General features: G+C 42.8%; 1 protein-coding gene across 6 annotated transcripts in view; it reads right to left on the bottom strand.

Moving 5' to 3' along the window:
* The window catches only part of KIDINS220 (kinase D interacting substrate 220), a 59,153-nt gene extending 42,350 nt beyond the window's left edge, over positions 1–16,803 (bottom strand). For 4 of the 6 annotated variants that reach the window (XM_052672058.1, XM_052672075.1, XM_052672085.1 and 1 more), the window contains exons 1-11: positions 16,624–16,743; positions 12,423–12,570; positions 11,363–11,461; positions 10,408–10,506; positions 8,838–8,936; positions 7,791–7,892; positions 7,215–7,313; positions 5,142–5,339; positions 2,850–2,948; positions 881–979; positions 74–172 (exon numbers count right to left, since the gene is read on the bottom strand). In XM_052672058.1, coding sequence (XP_052528018.1) covers positions 74–172; positions 881–979; positions 2,850–2,948; positions 5,142–5,339; positions 7,215–7,313; positions 7,791–7,892; positions 8,838–8,936; positions 10,408–10,506; positions 11,363–11,461; positions 12,423–12,530 — 1,101 coding nt within the window. In that variant the 5' untranslated portion in view covers positions 12,531–12,570; positions 16,624–16,743. Of the gene's footprint in view, positions 1–73; positions 173–880; positions 980–2,849; positions 2,949–5,141; positions 5,340–7,214; positions 7,314–7,790; positions 7,893–8,837; positions 8,937–10,407; positions 10,507–11,362; positions 11,462–12,422; positions 12,573–16,623 lie in introns of all 6 variants that reach the window. The other 2 variants (XM_052672066.1, XM_052672105.1) reach the window with 2 other exon arrangements.
* Positions 16,804–19,927: the final 3,124 nt, after the last annotated feature.

The raw sequence follows: 19,927 nt of genomic DNA, 5'->3' as shown, positions 1-19,927 counted from the left end.
TCACATTAAAATTTGGTTGCAAAACAAAAATGATTAAATATACTGAGTAAATGAACACATACATATTCTTTACCTTGTCTACAGCAGAGACCTTAGCTCCTTTGTCCAGAAGAAGCTCCACTATTTCAATATTTCTCATTTTGGTTGCCTTGATAAGTGGTGTTTCTCCATCCTGAAAGTAAAAGCAAAGCCCAATTTAAAAACGAAACAAACACACACTAAACCTTCCTTGTATACTCAGTAACAAACAAAAAGCAGCAACAGTGCAACAAATCAAATCCTACAATGTGATAATTTTCTAAATAAATGTTATTTTGCAGGTAACAACCCTTCAGCATGCCTGTGCTCAAAAAAGAATCACTACTAGAGATTGACTGAACAGCAGCAAAAAACCACGTGTGCAGAATGCATTTCTGCTAAGCATCACATAGAGAAAGAGTGGACAGAGATACAATGAAAGATATTTGAGAGGAGAGGCAAATCACTTCTGTATGTAACATTTCCCTATTTTTTTTTTTTTAAATAATATTTTTTTCATTCACTGGATGATGAACTTAACCAAGCTTAGTAATACCAGAAGGCTCTTCTCAGACTTCCCAGTACCAGCTTGCTGCTGGTAGTGTCAGCTGTGCTGAGGTAAAGTATGGGCAGATACTCATAGTTCCAGTTAGCAAGTGATCAAGTGGACATTAACATCACTGAAAAGAAATTGTGTATTTCAGAAAGAAGGAAAAAATAAGTTATTTATTTTAAACAGCACCCAAGATATTCATACTTCATAATACCAAAAATCGTAAGTTTCTGTGATCTTAACATCATCTGGGAATTGAGAGAAGATGTTAAACAAAGCAAATCATGCTCTCAAAACTCTCATGCTTACCTTTGTATACGTTTCAGTATCAGGGTTGCACTGCAAGATGTCCCTCACCATTGTAGCATTTCCTTTCTCAACTGCCCAATATAAAGCAGTTTTATTATCCTAAAAAAAAAAAAAAAAAAAAAAAAAAAGCAGCACTTTAATACTATAGGATTAATTTCAAAACCAATATAAAATGCAATCACTATACTGAAAACAGCACACAAATCAGCAAATTTTAGTATAGTTCAGGGCAAATGGAAATGCTACCAACTCTAATTGATACCAGTGGAACGTGGTGGGGAAATCTGGCTAAAGAATACAAAATCTATTTTAAAAACCAGAAGGGAATATCTTGAGAGCTCTAGCAACCTAAGAGAGCCAATTTGCCCTGAAACAGCTTCCAAAACACGTCTCCAAAAACTATACATGGGTTTTCAGTTGTAACTCAAATACATAGATTTTCTAACAAAATAAAACAACTTTTTTTTCTTCATCTGTTATGTAGTATTTATGTTTCTCTGTTTTTTGTTTGCTTAGGGGTTCTCGTTTTAATGGAGCCTCTAAAAAGGAAAAGTCCAGAAAGATCTTCTTTATGGCATAGCCAATAAAACCAGTGTACTGGTGGACTGGTTGGTTGTTACAACAAAAGAACAACATTCACATTGGAAAGCTGTAAACAGACGTGAAGGTCAACACAAAGCATCAGAATGCAGATCAGCCACACAACACATCACTGAAGCAGGAGGGAAGGTTGACAGCTGCAAATCTCCTTACATTATGTTTTCCTTCCTCTCTCCCCAGTAACACATACTAACCCAGGAAACCTCTGACTGCACCTTTTTGTAGCCTGTAGTGGCAACTGCCCTGCAACTAGTTTCTTTTTGAGGCATATGTGCGTAGAGGCATTTTCAAGAAAGGACTCTAAACACAAACTTGCTTCTAAGCAGCCATTACAGCTCCAACCGTACTTTCATTTGCAGCTCTTCCTCTCTCACTTCTGGGCTTCACAGCAAACTGACTTTAAAGCCCTTCTCACCAGTTAAACAAACCTGCTCACTGAGCTTTCTTTCCTCTTTTCCTGAGGAAGAGGTCACCTCTTCCTGAGCCATGAGCTTCCAACAGGACACCAAGGTGGGGAAGCTGATTCCTTGCTAACATCAGCTGCAAAGCCAGACTCTGGTCTATTGGATGCTCACAGCTAAGCCTTTCACCTGAGCTCCTCTTCATTTGCCAAGCACTAGTTCACAAAACCCTAAAGTCACTTTCTATCTGCTCAGGGTCTCCCCTGAGCTCCCAGTATCCGTGGGGATGGAGCACAAAGAACACGTGAGCTAGGAGGCCAGGCAGAACTCAGCAATGCTTCCAGAACACCACAGAAGAAAGCAAGCTGAACATAAAATAAAAGTGCTGAGCTCAGCTAAGAGAGCTTTTGGAAGAGTACTAACAGAACCCTACACAAAGGACAAAAATGGAAAGGAAGGACAAGCAGAAAATACAGAATCCACTGCCAATAACTGCTTGTTGCAGCAAGGAAGTTTGCTAAAGAGGGAACCAATCAAATACAGGGACGTGACTGGCTTAGCATTACTAATACTACGTTGATATGATACCCCTGTTGGCAGTATAAAAAGTACCAAATATTAGAATATTAAGTGTATTAAAATACTTCACACTATTTTAGATCTGTTTAAACCTTTATTTCATCAGCAGTGCTGGTGGAGTAAGTTCTGTTTACATCCTTTGCATTTCAACCATTATGAACAGCAGCTAAAAGTTTCTGCTTAGCACACCATTACAGTTACATACACTCAGTCTTTAAGACTGCACTGCAACACGACATTTTTACCATTCGACGGGAAGCTGAGCTCCCTATAGAGCAGAATTTGAAAAGCTTTTTAAAGCCCTGTTTTTAGACACATAGTGTAATTGTTTGATATCCAGATTCACAACCTATTTAAGGAGGATGTGACATGTACACTGTTGTACTTACCTGACCTCTGATGTCTATATCAGCATACTTATGGAGCAGGGCCCTGACAATTTCAACATGACCTCCTCTAACAGCCCCAATCAGCACCGTGTCTCCGCTCTGGAAAAATTGTGAAAGAATATTGAAGGTGAATTAACTCTGTTCAGCAAAAAAGGAAAGCCAACATGAAAAATAATGACAGCCTCCAAAGAGACATTGTGCCTGTGCACTTTTTAAAAGAAAGATGAAAAAAAAAAAAAAAAAAAAACCAAATTAAAAAACTGAACAGCCAAAACAAAACTTTCAATCTCTGATTGAAAATAACAGATATACAGCTGTACATATATTTTGTTTTTTGCAAAGAGATTAAGTATAACAGACTCATGGGCAAAACAAACATCCAAGGAATGCATACCCATCTTAAACAACTAAAGCCTGAACTACTAATGGGGAGGAAGAAGATCAGCTGTTCTCTATGTTCATAAGACAACTAAAACTCACGGCAATCACCAAATCATAGAATGGTTTGGGTTGGAAGGGACCTTTAAAATAATCCAGTTCCAACCCCTTGCTATAGGTGAGGACACTTCCCACCAGACCAGGGTGCTCAGAGCCCCATCCAGCCTGGCCTCGAATGCTTCTAGGGGAGGGGACATTCACAACCTCACTGGGCAACCTGTTCCAGTGTCTCACCACCCTCACAGTAAAGAATTTATTCCTAATATCTAGTCTAAATCTCCCTTCTTCCAGTTTAAAACCACTTCCCCTTGCCCCATCACTACCTGCCCTTACACAGAGTTGCTCCCCATAAGTAATAACCTCTTTAAAATCAGACTGGAATGTTGGCTGCCTTCTTTGGACATTCAAAAATGACAAAGGATTTTCAAGATTTCTCTGGAGTGACTGAGTGTGTATGCACAGACTTGACTGCTACCCAGTTTACATTCTGTCATAAGAGAGCAAAGAAGCCAAAGGCTGGTTTCAGCTCTAATTAATTGAAAGAAAAGTTATTTTGCTGTGGTAAATTGAGTTACAAAAGTGTAAAACAGTTACAGTTTTGCTTAAGGCTTCTCACTTTAACACACTTAAGAATCCATCATCATTTCAGAAAGTGAAATCCTGAAATGACTTCTTTAATAATTATTTTATCACAGAACAAGAAAAATAAATGAAAGTACAGCTAAATCACAGACGTGGAAATCAGTTATAAACCTGAGCAGTAACAGGTCCTCTATCAACTGCAGTCATTATGCATCTGGCTGGCAAACAAGAGATTTTCCTTTTTCAAAATCTACTCTACAGTTTGAAACTAGAACTACTTGTTGTCTGACGTATTTTGGAATGCATCTGCACTGTAAGTTGTCATTTATTCCTCCCAAAAGCACAGAAAAATACACAGCTGCAGCATCTTGTTAAAGAAAAGGTGGAAAGGGAGATTCTAAATATATTTTCTTAAACGTTTTAAGTTTTGCCTTGGTATGTAGTCTGGATCAAAGTCTTTGTCCAATGCAGCACTGCAGCTCAGCACAAAATCATCTACTATATGCATAAAGCTGAGACATGAAATATGGGAAAATGCATCCAAAACTCCTTTTAAAATTACACAACAAATACAAGGAAGTTTTTCTCATCCCTCTGCAGCCCTCAAGGAATTCACTTTTGGACTGAAACACAATTTAGGATAATAACACCTTAAAACCATGTCACTACCCTGAAATAAAATCATAATCTTGACAGAGGCACCTAAATTTAGGTATCTAAGCCTCTATTATGCCCTTGGCTGCACTGCTGCCTCTGCCACTTCAGAAAACAATGAACTCAAGGCAGCACTGCAAACAGTCCAAAGCATATCTATGTAAGCAACGGAAAAAAGGCCTGAGTGGCCAGTGTAATTCTCACTCTAGCTGCTCAGAGGTACACAGTGCATCTACACATCACATCTATGTGTCTCAGTGGAAGTCTTCCTCTCGTATATGGAATTTCCCTAATAAAATGTTTTTTAAATGTTAAAGATGAGGGGTGGCATTGAAAGAAATATATTATTATTTCCAGTATCCGTTTACTATTTTAATAGCATGATCATGAATATTAATATACAAAAAAACCACCCCAAAGCTGCACACCAGCACAAAGTTTTTGGAGCTGTTTCATTTTAAAAAGTGATTTTACTTCCCCTCTGTTACGGCAGCCACTTCAAATAGCTGCAGCACTGCAATACACGGAAACACCTCTGGGTGGCAGAAACATTACAAAACGTACCCACACATTTGCACTCCATACACTGGTTTTTAAATGGTAAGAAAGTTTACTCACTCTGTCAGGAATATTCACGTAAGTTCCAGCATCGAGAAGATCCTGCACAATCTCCGTATGCCCTTCCTTTGACGCAATCATCAAAGCTGTATTTCCATCTTTATCAGTTAAGTTCACGTTTGGGTTCCTTTTCAGGATTTCTTTCACCGAGTCGGTGTAGCCACCCTTAACTGCCACAATAAGTGCAGTCATCGAATTCTGTGAACAAACAAATAAAGAGGTTTTGTTCTACAGACAATATAGAACCCATCACTGCATCAGCTTAAATAACAGAAAAATACCCGATGATGCATCTTTGTTAGGGATCCAAATATTTCCTTAGCTTTACATCCTGATGTTCATATACCATGCTTATGCTTTGCACTAAAAAATAAAAAGCTAAAATGGAAAGAGGAAGAAGAAAAGAGATACTAACACTACAACAAGAAAACGTTTTAAATGCAAATGGAAAAGTTCCATTTAATTGAACTTCTGAATATCATAGGCACTGTGCAATCACCTTCCTGCCACATGAGAATTTAGTATTATTACAATCACCAAGGTTGACACAGACCTCCAGGATCATGCAGTCCAACTGTCCACCCATCACCAATATTTCCCACTAAGCCATGTCCCCCAGTACAACATCTAAACGTTCCCTGAACATCTGCTGGGACAGTGACTCCACCACCCCCCTGGGCAGCACATTTTTTTAGCCTTGAAAAAAGATGACTGAGAGGGGAACTGATCCAGGTCTATAAATATCTGAGGTGTGGGGGCCATAGTGGTGAGGCCGGACTCTTTTCAGTGGTGAGTGGAGACAGGACAAGGGGAAATGGACATAAGCTGCAGCATAGGAAGTTCTGCACAAATGTGCACAAGAACTTCTTTACAGTGAGGTGACGGAGCACTGGAACAGGCTGCCCAGGGAGGTGGTGGAGTCTCCTTCTCTGGAGATGTTCAAGACCTGCCTGGATGCCGACCTGTGCGACCTGCTGTAGGGAACCTGCTTTGGCAGGGGGGTTGGATTCGATGATCTCTGGAGGTCCCTTCCAACCCCTACAATTCTGTGATTCTGTGATTTCAGTGCCTGACCACTCTCTTCTGGTGAAAAAGTTTTTCCTAGCATCCAACCTGAATCTCCCCTAGTGCAACCTGAGGCCATTCCCTCTCACCCCATTGCTACTTACACAGTAGAAGAGACCAGTCTCTACCTCTTCACAACCTCCCTTCAGGTAGTCGTAGAGAGCTGTAAGGTCACCCCTGAGCATCCTCTCCTCCAGACTGAACAATCCCTCATAAGCCCTGTGCTCCAGACCCCTCATCAGTTTTGTTGCCCTTCTCTGGACACGTTCCAGGGCCTCAATGTCTTTCTTGCAGTGAGGGGCCCAAAACTGAACACAGCACTCGAGGTGCGGCCTCACCAGTGCTGAGTACAGGGGATGATCACCTCCCTGCTCCTGCTGGCCACATTATTTCTAATGCAGGCCAGGATGCCATTGGTCTTCTCGGCCATCTGGGCACACCACTGCCTCATGTTCAGCTGAATGCTGACCAACTGCCCCAGGTCCATTTCTGCCTCAGTATTCCAGGCACTAGTGTTGCCTGGGGTTGTTGTAGCCAAAGTGCAGGACCCATCACTTGGTCCTGGTTGAAATCCATCTTATTTTATCTACTATCAAGGTGTCAACACCATTCAGAAAGAGTTGGGTTTTCTTGTTTTTTTTTGGTTTTTTTTTTTTTGTTTGTTTGTTTGTTTTTAATACGAACTTCAGAAATAATCATACAAATAACAAAAGCTGTCCTACATAATTTTCCATTCAGTTTTATTTAGTTTGAACCAATATTTTCAATTACTTGTTATTTAAATTGCTAAATAATGAAATCTGCTTTAATTAGAAATAAAACAACACACAACTGAAACTTAAAAAAAGAAACCAGCCAACCCTAACTTCAGAAAAGTTGTAACTGTCACTAGCATTTTCAAAAGGCATGCTGAGTTAAATTTATTTGTATTTGCAAATATCTGAACATAGGTTAATAGCACAGATGTACGTGCCTCCACCTTTCACTGGAAAACAAGCAGTTACTTACAGCTCCTTCTTGATCAACATCAGCTCCCATTTGCAGCAAGTATTTCACACAATCCAAATGGCCTTTCCTAGCTGCCCACACCAATGGGGTGGTTCCATACTGCAAAAGTATTGCAAAACATTTTGTCATATTTAGTATCTCCTACATTTTAGTACTCATCCTATGCTTAAGTCATTTGCTATTACAAAGACAAAACTTCATCATAAAAAATTGATACATGTATCTGAAAAGCCACTAACATTTTTTTTCCTAAAGATTCTAGCAATAAAAGCTATTAGTCTATGCAAAGAACAGAAATACCTTCCACTGAAACAAGTGTTCACAGCCATCCTAGGGAAAAACTTCCAGCATTTATAATGACTTACTCAATTACACTAATTCTAAGCTTATGAGCAAAATATAATGTCAAACATTAAACTACTTGACACGTTTATTTATAGACAGATAGATATTTAAACTACTGCAATCATTTTCAGATACTACAGGCAAAGAACACAATTCATTTTTACATGGTACATTGGTACAAGAAATGTACCAATCCTTAATGAAATGAAATCTCACAAAAACATAACTTACTTTGTCAGAACAGTTCACTTTAGCTCCATGCTGCAGTAAGAGATGGACTATATCTGAGTGGCCCCGTCCTGCTGCCCAAATAATTGGATAAACACTGTATTGCTTGGAAGAAAAAGAATACAGGATGAACCACAAGGATGAATACTGCTTTTAATTTTTCAAACACGTTATTGATGTACTGATCACAGTACTCTGGGAGGTGATGAACTCGCAGGAGAAGGAATACACAGAATAAATCCAATAACATATAATGTTTCCTAGCACACTGTGTAGATGATGGCTAAAAAGAGGCTGCTGTTTTGAAACGATTTTCTAACTCCTTAAACAAGGCTTAAAAATTCACATTCACGTTTGTAATGGAAGAGAAAAATCAAATCAGTTATGCTTTACTCCCTAAGTAATCAACACTGCAGATCAATCGTGCCATGCAAGAAGCTCCATACTCAAAGAAGAATCAGAATGGGACGGGAAGTGGCTACTGGTTTTCCCTTTAGCAGTCATTACTGCATCAGCCACCAACTTGCTTATGTTGTCATTCAAATGTCAAGAAACCACCTGTCAAGATGCATGTGTATGTGTATATATATATCTTTAATAACAATGCTTATAAGTTGAAATAAATTTCAAAATCCTAACTACATAATTCTGTCTCACAATTATGGCACATCACTCTACAATCTAGCTCAATTGGTAACTTACGGAACAATTAAAACAAATTGTTTCTAACCTAGCAGATTAGTTACTCCATTAACTTACACAGATGCAGAAAAATGACAATGGTTAGGCAAGCAAGATTACATACACTATTGATTTCCTCTATTATCTCCTCTCCTACTGATCTGAACCTTACTAAGAGGTACTCATTTAATTACTTTAATTAAAAAAATAGTGGCTGCCATACAAAATCAAAACAATTACTTCCATTAATAAAGTACAATGATTAATATTATACTGTCGAAGATGCTAATCAAGGTAATATTAGGATTCCAGATGTTAAACATCTTGCTGGGGAACAGAAAATAGATGGTTCTTAAGGCAAACACTTACCATGCCAGTGATGTTTGGATTTGCTCCCTTCTCGAGCAGCAGCTTTGCTACTTCAGTACGGCCTTTATACGAAGCCCACATCAGAGCAGTCCATCCTCCCTGGCAAGCACAATTCAAACAGACACTATCACTGAAAAATACTCTCTAGAAACCTAATTGTAGACTGTTACTTAACTTGCCATTCTTCAAGTCTAAAATGTAACAAGGACTGACTCCACAACCTTATAATCCTACTTATGTTACAAATGCATGTGTGCAAACACTGATTTCCCGCTGTGTGCAAAGCCTGGCAGAGTACTGCACCTCAAACATTCCTGATTTTCTGTGAACACATCACTCAAACTTCAATTGCATACAAACCAACGACTGGACAAAAAGAACAAATTACTTTAAAACAAAAGGCCAGAATTCAAATCAATCAACCTGAAGGACTTACTTTTGATTTGTCTAACAGACACCTACGTGTCCTACTCCAAGTAACTACATAATGACTCCCTCCTTCCTGACAGATGCCATGTGTCCTTATAAGGGAGCAGTTAAGAGCAGTTAGCTTTAAACCTTACAGATGCGGTCATTTCAGTTTGTAAACACGGAAACAAAGAGGTTTCATCATCTTAGGCATGTGTTAGGTCAGGTAACCAAAGCTAACTTTAAAGCAATGCCTCTGTTAATTACAAGCACAATTTTTATTACTCTCTGGTAGATATTTTCCAAGGTCAAGGTCCCTCTCAGACTGACACAGGCCTAGAAACACAGTGCTTGCCAAGCAGGCGACATGGCAGCATGCCTCACTCTTCAGAGTGAAATCGCAATTAAGGGAAGCACTTGAAGTCTCTTAGTGGTTTCCCAATTCAAGCAGAACAAAACTAGTTATCTGAGGGGTATCCAGCTTTCACTTCTGTCAAGAGAGACATTTGTAGCTCTACAAACTAGCAACCAAGCACTCTAACCTTCTTCATTAAACATGCAAGCTATTTCTCCAATTCTTCAGGTGACTGGACTTCACTTTTCCACATAAAAAATTCAGCAAAATAAATGAAATCAAGTGCCAGCATACTGAGGACAAGGACTGCTGGATGGGCCATCACAGCTGCACTCATCAAAAGCAGATACAAAGAGGCAGCTTCTGAAAAGGAATCACAGAATGGCCTGGGTTGAAAAGGACCACAATGATCATCCAGTTCCAACCCCCTGCTATATGCAGGGTTGCCAGCCACCAGACCAGGCTGCCCAGAGCCTTGAATGCCTGCAGGGATGGGGCATCCACAACCTCCTTGGGCAACCTGTTCCAGTGCATCACCATCCTCTGTGTGAAAAACTTCCTCCTAACATCTAATCCAAAGGAGTAACATTTTACAAAAATATTAACCAAGGAATGGTAAGAGAGACACACAAGAAAACCACTGTGATAACAGCATTTAAATATTTTCCATTATAGCAGCATTGATACAGTACATAGTAGAAGAATAAGAGATCAATGCTTTTAATAAATGAACATTTCTAACATCCTAAATTGTTCCTGTCACTAAAATACAAAAATCTTTCAGTCTCACAACAGGATAACACATACCAAATCCCTATGCTCCAAATTGACACCATAACTGAGAAGTTCTGCTATGATGGCTTCATGTCCTTCTTTAGCTGCTGAAATTAGAGCTGTCCAGTTATCCTAAAAAAGGAAAAATAACAAGCAATATTCAGTATTACAATACTGGCTTAATACTACAAGATTGTAACAACCACTGCATTGTTTTTCAAGTGTAAATTTGCATGACAGAAAACGCACAACTTCTTTGAAGTTATCTTTTAAGATAACACATAAAAACTTGTAAGTACCCTGACAGTTATAAAACTGGAATTACAGACTGCAAATCATCTCCACCCCTCTCCTATCAGCCTCCACTCCTCAGTTCACTACAGATTAATTTCTTAACACTTTTACAGGAGAAGCAAAACCTAAGAAGTGAATAATGCAAAGTCACCTAGAACTGCTGGCCAGGAGCAGACAGTGACTAGCAGCACAGAAAATGGGGTGGCCCGTTTCCATACAATGAATGCCAGCACCCAAGGAGCTAACGTACAGGGGAGTCTCGACCAGCGCCCTGCCTCTTTTGTCTGTGATTTTGCTACAGGGGGGATCCGACTTCCTTCTGCTGCTACTTCAGGTGGCTGCAGGCCCTCTTTTCTACTTGTCTCTGTTCTGGCTTTCATGTGCAATAATCCTTTAACCTAAATTCTCCCTCAGTATTTTCTGAGAAACACAAAAACCAAACAAAAAACAAGCCTAACAGACCACATCACTAATGCCACAAGAAAAATCACTTGGATATCAACTCAAGACGCAAGATCAAGATGCAATATTGCTCTATTTCACCTGTCCTCTCATTTCAATGACAGCCAACACTATCATTGTAATTCCTTTTTACAGTACCATTTCCCTACAAAAAAAAAAAAAATCAGCAGCAGCGTTCAGCATTCTTCTCCCTCTGTGGTTAGGTACTGCAACACACAGTGCTAATACTTACTGCATCCTCCAAGTTGCAATTAGCTCCTTTCTTGAGAAGCTCCTGGACAATTTCTAAATTGCCTTGCTCAGCAGCCAACATGAGTGGAGTCTGGCCATTCTGCAATTAAAACGACACGTAAAAAGCGATGCATTGAGAAGTGACACAAATTATGCATATATACTAAAAAATAAAAGGCCCCAAACTACTGAAGACTATAAAGTTCAGATCCCAGTTACCAGCTGCCAATGAGAAGCAGTGGAAAGGCTTATTTCTCCAGAGCTCACCCTCAGGCAAGTCACTGCCACCAGGGAGGTCCTGGCACTGACAAGCCTTGCCTTGCCAGCAGTCTTTGCAGACATGCCCCCCTGGGGCTGGCAGGCATTCTGTTCTGTTGTTCTGTTCTTACCCAACTCCTGGGAGAGGGAAGAGAAGGTCCTGGCAAGTTCAAAACTAGAAACAGAATTGCGCTCAATGCTGTTGAATTCCAAAGAAGAGCTAACATTTAAACAAAACTCCTGATATTGATGCATATAAACAGTGTGTCGTTTCCCCAGTGCAAACCTTCCTCATGGGTTTGAAACTGATGCAAACCATACCCATGTCCAGCAATTACCTTCTCCAATGCAAAGATATCAGAAGAAACATTTCTAAGCAATGAGTGGTTAAGCATTAGAATGCTGACTTGAGGGGACGCAGGACTTCCATCCTTAGCACTTCCAGATTTCTCTCTAAGTCCCTGAGCACCTTGATCTAACCATGAAATGAGCTCAACCATGAGGTACACATAACTGCCTCTGTGAACTTAGAAACAATTCCCAGCTGCAGATAGCATCTCCATCCACAAACTAAGCACAGATCTGCATTTTCCAGCTCAGAAGAACACTGAGAAAACAATTACAACTAAGGATGCTGAAGAGCTCGCAGACACTGAACTGTATGCTCAGTCTGTGCAAAGGTAAGCAAACAGCTGAAAACAAAGCTGACATTTTTGTATTTACTAGCGTGGTCTCACTGATTCTACTCATTACTTAATAAAAAAAGCTGAAGTATGAAACAACCTTTTCAAAATCCACCTTACCTCGTTTCTCTCATCTACATCCCTGCATTTCTCCAGCAGTGCTTTCAGAGCAGGAACATTTCCTTCTTCTGCATAGGTCAGCAGACTCTGATTCATCAGACTTGCCATCTTCACACAGTATTTAGAATGCTTCTGTGACAAAGCTTATCTGTATTAAAAAAATAATAAGAAAGCATAAGTAAAGGCCATGAGTTAATTCTGACATTATAAAACAGAAATTGTACACGTCAATACATCAGTAGTCGTGTACAAAGCTCCATTAGTCTCCTAAATAAAATACTTTAGAGATCAAACACTGCATTATAATGAAAAGGCAACTGCATAATTTCTCTAGGTTTCAGCAACAAAAGTTTCTTTATTTTTTAGGTTCTGGCCAAATGGGAACTATGAATGCAACACACAGCAGTCTTTCACACACATAAATGTTTCTGCATACATAACACTGTGGGAATATCTGTACGGCTACAGATATATGCAACATATACACTAGTTGTGTACAGTGCAACCCTTATGGAGATAAGCACAACAACGAGACCACTCAACATTATCAAATAGTGATAATAACCTCAATTACAGTCACACAGGACTTTGAAGAGCACCATTTATCAAGCAAGTTTTCAGCAACTTGATCCAGACATGCCTGCACGTTGTCATCTTCCTACTCAAACACAACACGGCTTCTGTCGATTGACATGCAAGATGGGAGAGTGCTCTTGGTTAAGAGACAGCACTAAGGAACAGAAGACTTGCTGTGAAGCTACATAAACTGTAGGTACAGCAGAACAAAGGGAGAAGAGAGGAGAAGCAGGAATGTAAATCACACCCTTAAACCCAGGCTTCAAATCCAGGCTGCAATCTCAAGATCAAATTCCAAAGCAGATTTAGGCACCTGAGCTCTCCATGCTCCAGACTTCCACGGGCCAAGCAAAATACATGAACCAAAAAACGTCACTCAGACACTATTTAAGACCCAAACCTCAAATCTGTTCCAAAGAAGCCCAGACTTGGCACACAACGCCCAGTTTCCATAGGCACTGCACAAACACACGGCCCCTCCCACAAGAAAAGTCAGAAACCAAAAGGCATGGTGTGCTCAGCACGTACCACGGAGCAGAGGGGGGTAAGCAGCAGCACAGCAGTGGGAGCATGCAATTGGTTTGGTTGTTCTGCTGTCTGAGTTGTGGGTTTTTGTTTTTCGTAGGAGGAAAAGCTAATTGAGAGGCTGCAAACTTAACAAAAGAAAAAAAAACAACACCAAAGCACACCAAAAGTGGAAGACTGAAAGGAAGCAGAGTGATTACAGGGATTCAGTACCTGCACTTGAGTACTTACTGTCATTTTAGCTACAGAAATGCCACAGAAGCAGCTTCCCTCCCAACCCATCTGGACTTCCCAGCCCTGTGCCAATGGCGCGGAGCTTATCAGGTAATCAAGATGCCACTCCATGTTCACATTCACATTCCCTCTATCCTTTGTACACATCCTGACAGAAGCCCACACAACCCAACTCACCGCTCGCTCTCACTCCACTACCCCTGAGCAGCACCCCAGCTCCTTCCTGCAGCCTCAGCTCTCACCCTACTTTCCACATACAGTAAACTGAGGATATGTTTAAAATCACATGCTAAACACAATAGCCACGTCTTACAGAGAAATTACACAATGCATTTGCAAGCAAAGTTCAGTCAGTAAATTCTCAGCTGGTGTGAAAAGGAAAAAAAAGAACTCAGCAGTCCTTCTGCTTCAAAGCAGAGCTCTTTGCTTCATGTTCCTCACTGCTCTAATTCAAAAAGGCAAAGGCAGCCCTGCTGCCTTACAGATAAGTTTCTGCTCCAGCAATGCTGCTGGAACTCCCAGTTATCACGGATGCACAGCTGCTGCCTCACCTCTGGCATGAGCCCTCAGGTGTAACCGAAACCTTTGGCTCACAGCACAACACTCTAAAACACGCACCTGGAGCTGCTTCTGCAAACCCTATGTTAATGTTCCTTGTTTGTACATGAGAAAAGCCATTGGGGTGAGCCATCTCTATGGGTGACACTACCAGTCTTCGTTACGCTTCACTGTCACAAAGCAGGCCCTTCTTAGAACAGGTAACGGTCCATTTTATGAATCAAGAACAATGAAATCCAACATAAACACCTGGATTTCATACCCCATGCGTTTATATGGCACTTCTCAGGCAAGGCTTCTGGAGCTCCTAAGGACTAAGGCCACCGCAGGCTCTAGGAAAGGACTGTGGAGAAGAACAGCAACATCCATTCTAAAAACATAACTGATTTTTATTTTTATTTTTTACTTGCTTCAATAAACATGCCTGAAATCAGGCTGAAGTTTGTGTGTGGTATTTTAACTCACAGCAGCAACTCAGCGCAAGTGGAGCCCAATAAGCAAGGCCCACTTTACTATGTAATAAGATTAATTACTGTTATGGAAATTATGCAGACTGTAGGGGTGCTCAGCAGTAAGACGGGGTTTCTTCCAGTGCTTTAGATTTCTTTTAAATTACCATAAATGCTTTGGATCAAGACTGTGGCCATGGCTAGAAAAATAAGGTCATTCTGTGTTGAAGCACAACACTTCTCTAAGAGCAAGGCTCCTGAAGCATGTGGTCATACAGCAAGAAATGCACACTGCCAACACAAACGTCAACAGCACTTCCTTTTCCAAAAGAGAGAATGAGAACTTAATCCCTGCCAACCCTCAAAGCACCCAATACATAGACAGTCATAAACGTGCTTCATTTAAAGCATTTATTTTGCTTTCAGACACAGAGCAAGTATTTTCACAATCCCAAGCTTCTATCATTTAAATCCAAGAACCTATGTGGAAACTGATACACTTTGATTTCCCCCACTAATGCCAGCCAGTTCTCAGCCAACAAACTTCCTTATTCCTAATCCAACCTTCTGAGCTTGGAATGCTCACAATACCCAGCGATGGCACAGCCCAGTGCTTTTGGACACAGAGAACAAACCAAGAGAGGACAAGATGCATTCAGAGCACAGAGGGTCAGCTGAAGGTAACGTTTGCACAAGGGTTAAGCTGTTTGGGTTTGGATTAACCACCTCTCCCCTCCTGCACTGAAACACACGTTATCACTGCTTTGGGAAGACTGCAAAAATTTGCTGATTTATAGAAACATCGTTACTCTCAACTGCATTATCAATCCTTCACGACACCTTATTACTTAACATGCGTATTTAATAAACATCGGAATAGCTGACAAGCCAGACGTAAAATGACATGAAGCGACTGATATCTTTAAGTACTCCTTCTATTGGGACTGCCAAGATTTCACTTAAATAACATTTCTGAAACAGCTGAAACGAGGTTCTAAAATACCAACTTCTGGCAGCCAGAGGAAGAAAGAAACCTGAAGAAAGCTTCTGTAAACAACCTACACCCCCATCACTTCTCCAGCTCTAGAGAGTTGGAAATATGGTGAAGCTGCAAACAAGCAAACCATCCCAACCAACCCAACCAACACTCCAGGTGCCAAATACCGTAGGGATGAGACTCGTTACTGAACACAATACAGACTGGAGGTTAAATCCCAACGCTGGCAACGGGCTTTACACCTCAGCAGAGAAACTGCTCTGCCTCTAAGGCAGAACGAGAACGCGCTCGGTGCACAGTGAGGTGTTCCAGAAAAAAAACAAACACACACACAAAAAAACTTATCCTGTACAATAGAACGCGCTCGGCCCTCCAAACCACCGCTTCAGGGTTGCCATGCCCGACACGCTGGCCCCGGCAGGGCCCGGAAGGGCCCAGCAGGGAGCAGCGCGGCCGCTCAGGGACAGGGAGGCGGCGGCGGCACGGATCGGCCCGCAGCGGGGCTGCCGCCTGTCAGCGGCGGAGGCCGCAGCTCGGAGGCGGCGGGCGCGCCGTGTTTTGACCAGACGCACGTTTCTCAATCACAGAGTTACTTTAAATAGCCGCTATTGCAGAACAAAGAATAAACATCCATTCCGTGCGCAACACGAGCGTTTTCCCAAGCACCCAGAGCTGACGACAAAGCCGTCCTTTCGCGTTCCATCTCCTCGCTCCCGGGAGGAGTCTAACGGCCACCCCCGAGCCCCGCACGCCGCCCGCTCCCGGCCCCGCCGTGCCCCGCGCCTTTGTTCGGCAGCCGGAGCCCTTCCGGCCTCTCCCGCCTCCCCCCAGCTCTGCCCCGCTCCGTCCCCGCCCCGCTCACCCCGAAGCCGGCAGGGCGCGGCCGTGCGGGGGCTCCCCGACCCAGCGGGCCGTCACAGGGCACCAGGGCGCCGAGCTCCGCTCATCTCCCCTCGGCCGCGGCGGCCATCTTGCCTCTCTCTGACCGCCTCCCTCTGCCTGGCGGTCACGTGAGGGGAGACGGCACCGCCCGCCGCCCTCAGACGAGCCGTGCCCTCCTCCGCGCCCCCAGGCAGAGGGGCTGGTCGAGCCGTGCCGCGCCGTGCCGTGCCGCGCCGCGCCGTGCCGCGCCCTGCCCGTGGACGGGGAGGCGCCGCTAGCGGGCGCCGCTCACGCTGAACGGCCCCGCAGGGGCCGCGCGTTACTAAGCGTTAATAAGCGGTTCTAAACGGATCGTCACGAAGCTCGGAAAAGCCTGCCCGGGAGCCCTGGCGGGCCTGAGTCACCCACCGCACGGCGCCCTGCCGCGGGGAGCGGCCCGAGATGAGCACTGCACCTCCGCGCTCAGCGCCGCAGCCTTCCCTTACAGCCGCTGTGCCCAGCCTCGGGGCTGCGGCTTCCCGCGATGCTTGCAGCGGGTCTCATCACCACGCTACTGACGGCGCTTCAGTCCGTGCTTTCTGCGTGCAACCTGTGTGGTGGCTGTCAAAAGCCGTCCCCAGGACTATCCAAATCCACAGACGTGTTTGGTTACAGGATTCGTTTAGTTCCGTACCGCAGTAATAACAGCTCCCTCGACAGGCATGGACGCGAGCTTAAACTTGGGATGGCAAAAAAACAGAATCACAGAGCAGTTGGGTTGGAAGGAACCTCACAGCCCACCTGCCCGGCCCCTGCCATGGGCTGGCTGCCCCCCTCCACCTCGGGCTGCCCAAGGCCCACACGACCCAGCCTTGAGCAGCTCCAGCGATGGGGCACCCACAGCTCCAGTGAGGTCTCCCCAGAGCCCTCTGCATGCTGAATAAATCCAGCTGCCTCTGCCTTTCTTCATAGTACAGGTGCTCCACAGTGTGATCGTTTTTGTGGCCCTCCTCTGAGCCTCTCTAAAAGCTCTGTGTCGTCCTTGTGCTGGGGTCCCAGACCCGGATGCACTCATGATGCACCATTCAGCCTGGAGAAGAGGAGGCTCAGGGGAGACCTCATTGCTCTCTATAACTTCCTGAAGGGAGGTTGTAGTGAGCTGGGGGTCGGCCTCTTCTCTTGTGTCATTAGTGATAGGACCAGGGGGAATGGCTTCAAGCTACGGCAGGGGAGATTCAGGCTGGACATGAGGAAGTATTACTTTTCAGAAAGGGTGGTCAGGCACTGGAATGGATGCCCAGGGAGGTGGTGGAGTCACCGACCCTGGGGGTGTTCAAGGAAAGGCTGGATGTTGTGTTGAGGGACATGGTTTAGTAGGAGCTATTGGGAATAGGTGAATGGTTGGACTGGGTGATCTTTTAGGTCTTTTCCAACCTTGGTGATTCTATGATTCTATGATTCTATGTTTCTGAGGTTGCCGGTTCCCAAGGGTGAAAGTGTCAACTTCAATCTTCACCACACTGAGATCTTCCATTCCTCTGTGGAAACATAATTGCTAGCCTCCTGCAGAAACATGCACAGTGCCTCCCATATGTCCTAAATACCTTTAACCATAAAGTGACTGCAAGTTCCTCCTGTGACCTCTTAAAGAAGTTCAATTATATTAAGAACTTCTTCATACCCAGATAGAATGAGTACCTTACATGCACAGAAATTGTGAATACAAGAAACAATGAGCAAGCTCTGAAGATCAGAAGCTGTATCTGCTTAGGTGTGCACCAAAAGATACGCTTAGCTGAAAAACAGGGAGCAGTGAAAGGCCTAAAGCACATTCTCCTTTATACAGCAGATGTGAAAAGATCCCAAATCCCTGCAGTTACTGCTGAGCTAGAAAGCATTCACTGCACTGCTTAAATTCATGCCCACGGACCACTGCTCAAGGAGTGGTCCCGATGTTTCAAGAAACTGAGCATCATGATATCTATGGACTTTCAAACAAAATACTGTTTTTCAGAGTATATTAATCTCACTTTATATCATCATAATCTAAATCCTTATTCTTTTACCATAGCTTTTCCACACATAAGTTGTGGAAAATAAAAGTGTTCTATATTCTCACCCCATGACTACAAACAGAAACAGCAGCTCCTGCGTGCGAGGGCCCTGTGTGTCCTGGTGATGGGGAGGCAGGGAAGGCACTGCTGTCTGCACTTCACCTTCTCCCCCCTTCACTCAGCTCACCCAACTCCTGACATGCTCGTGTCTGCTGATCTCAGCTGAGGAACTGCAGAACTCTGTCTCATGCTCTTCCACTCACACCCTACCCTTACATGAGCAACATTTTCCCATTGGTGAATTCACACAGACGATGTAATATGGTTCTATTGAGAGGTTCAAGCTGCAACCTAGAAAAATCTTAAAAAGAGTGCTCTGTTTCCCATTTGAATTTTTGTCTTCATGTTCTAAAACTTATCATATCACTAACAGTAAGAGTGGCCTCTGGGGCTTGGGATTTATGCCATTTGAACACCCCATTAAACAAACACCAAAACAAAACCCCAGCAAAACCTATGGAGAGAGAGAGAAACATGAGAACTCACGACAGATGACTTGAAGGATTCGTAATCCCCCCTCTGACAGACTGCTGCATTCTGCAGTAACGTCATTCATACCATCAAAACCTACTTGAAAAAAAAATTAAGTTCCTTTGCACACCTAGAAGGTATTGGTTTAAATATCTGACAGTATCTCAAACCAGTACCTAACATCAGTTCAATTAACAGCCCAGAAACAAATGAGACTTGGTGAAATAATTTGTTATAGATTTTGACTGTGCTTTAATAATTAATAATCCTATTATTGTACTACTAATAATTACTATAATGCTTGAACTGTTTTATTTCCTTCTTCTAACTTCTTCAACTTAAATTGATCAAAAAACATATTTTTGTCTTCTGACAAAGCATTACGATGGGAAAAGGCTGTTATGAGGTGGACTCTGTGGGCAGAGATGCAGAGACTTAAAGCAGAGACTGGGGGCACAGAAATAAGGTTTGCCATGAAGGCCAACATGTTTCAAACAAGGGGAAATCTGCCATGGAATTATTCCCCAATGAATTAAGTTATTAATTATCAAGCAAATAATTTAGGAATCCCATCGGGAACCTTCTGGGAAAACTGCTTTAAGTACAAGTCATAAGAGCCTTTTGTGCACCTCACACTTGATTCATATTTAAAAGTGTTTCTTATGTCAGCAGAATAACAATACAAATGCAGAGATTCCCTTTTCTGCTGGTTACTGAGTT

Source organism: Tympanuchus pallidicinctus, unplaced genomic scaffold, assembly GCF_026119805.1.
Source record: "Tympanuchus pallidicinctus isolate F22 unplaced genomic scaffold, pur_lepc_1.0 scaffold1, whole genome shotgun sequence".
Lineage (NCBI taxonomy): Eukaryota > Metazoa > Chordata > Aves > Galliformes > Phasianidae > Tympanuchus > Tympanuchus pallidicinctus.
The sequence above is the reverse complement of the archived record's forward strand: the minus strand, read 5'-3'. Positions and strand labels throughout refer to the sequence as shown.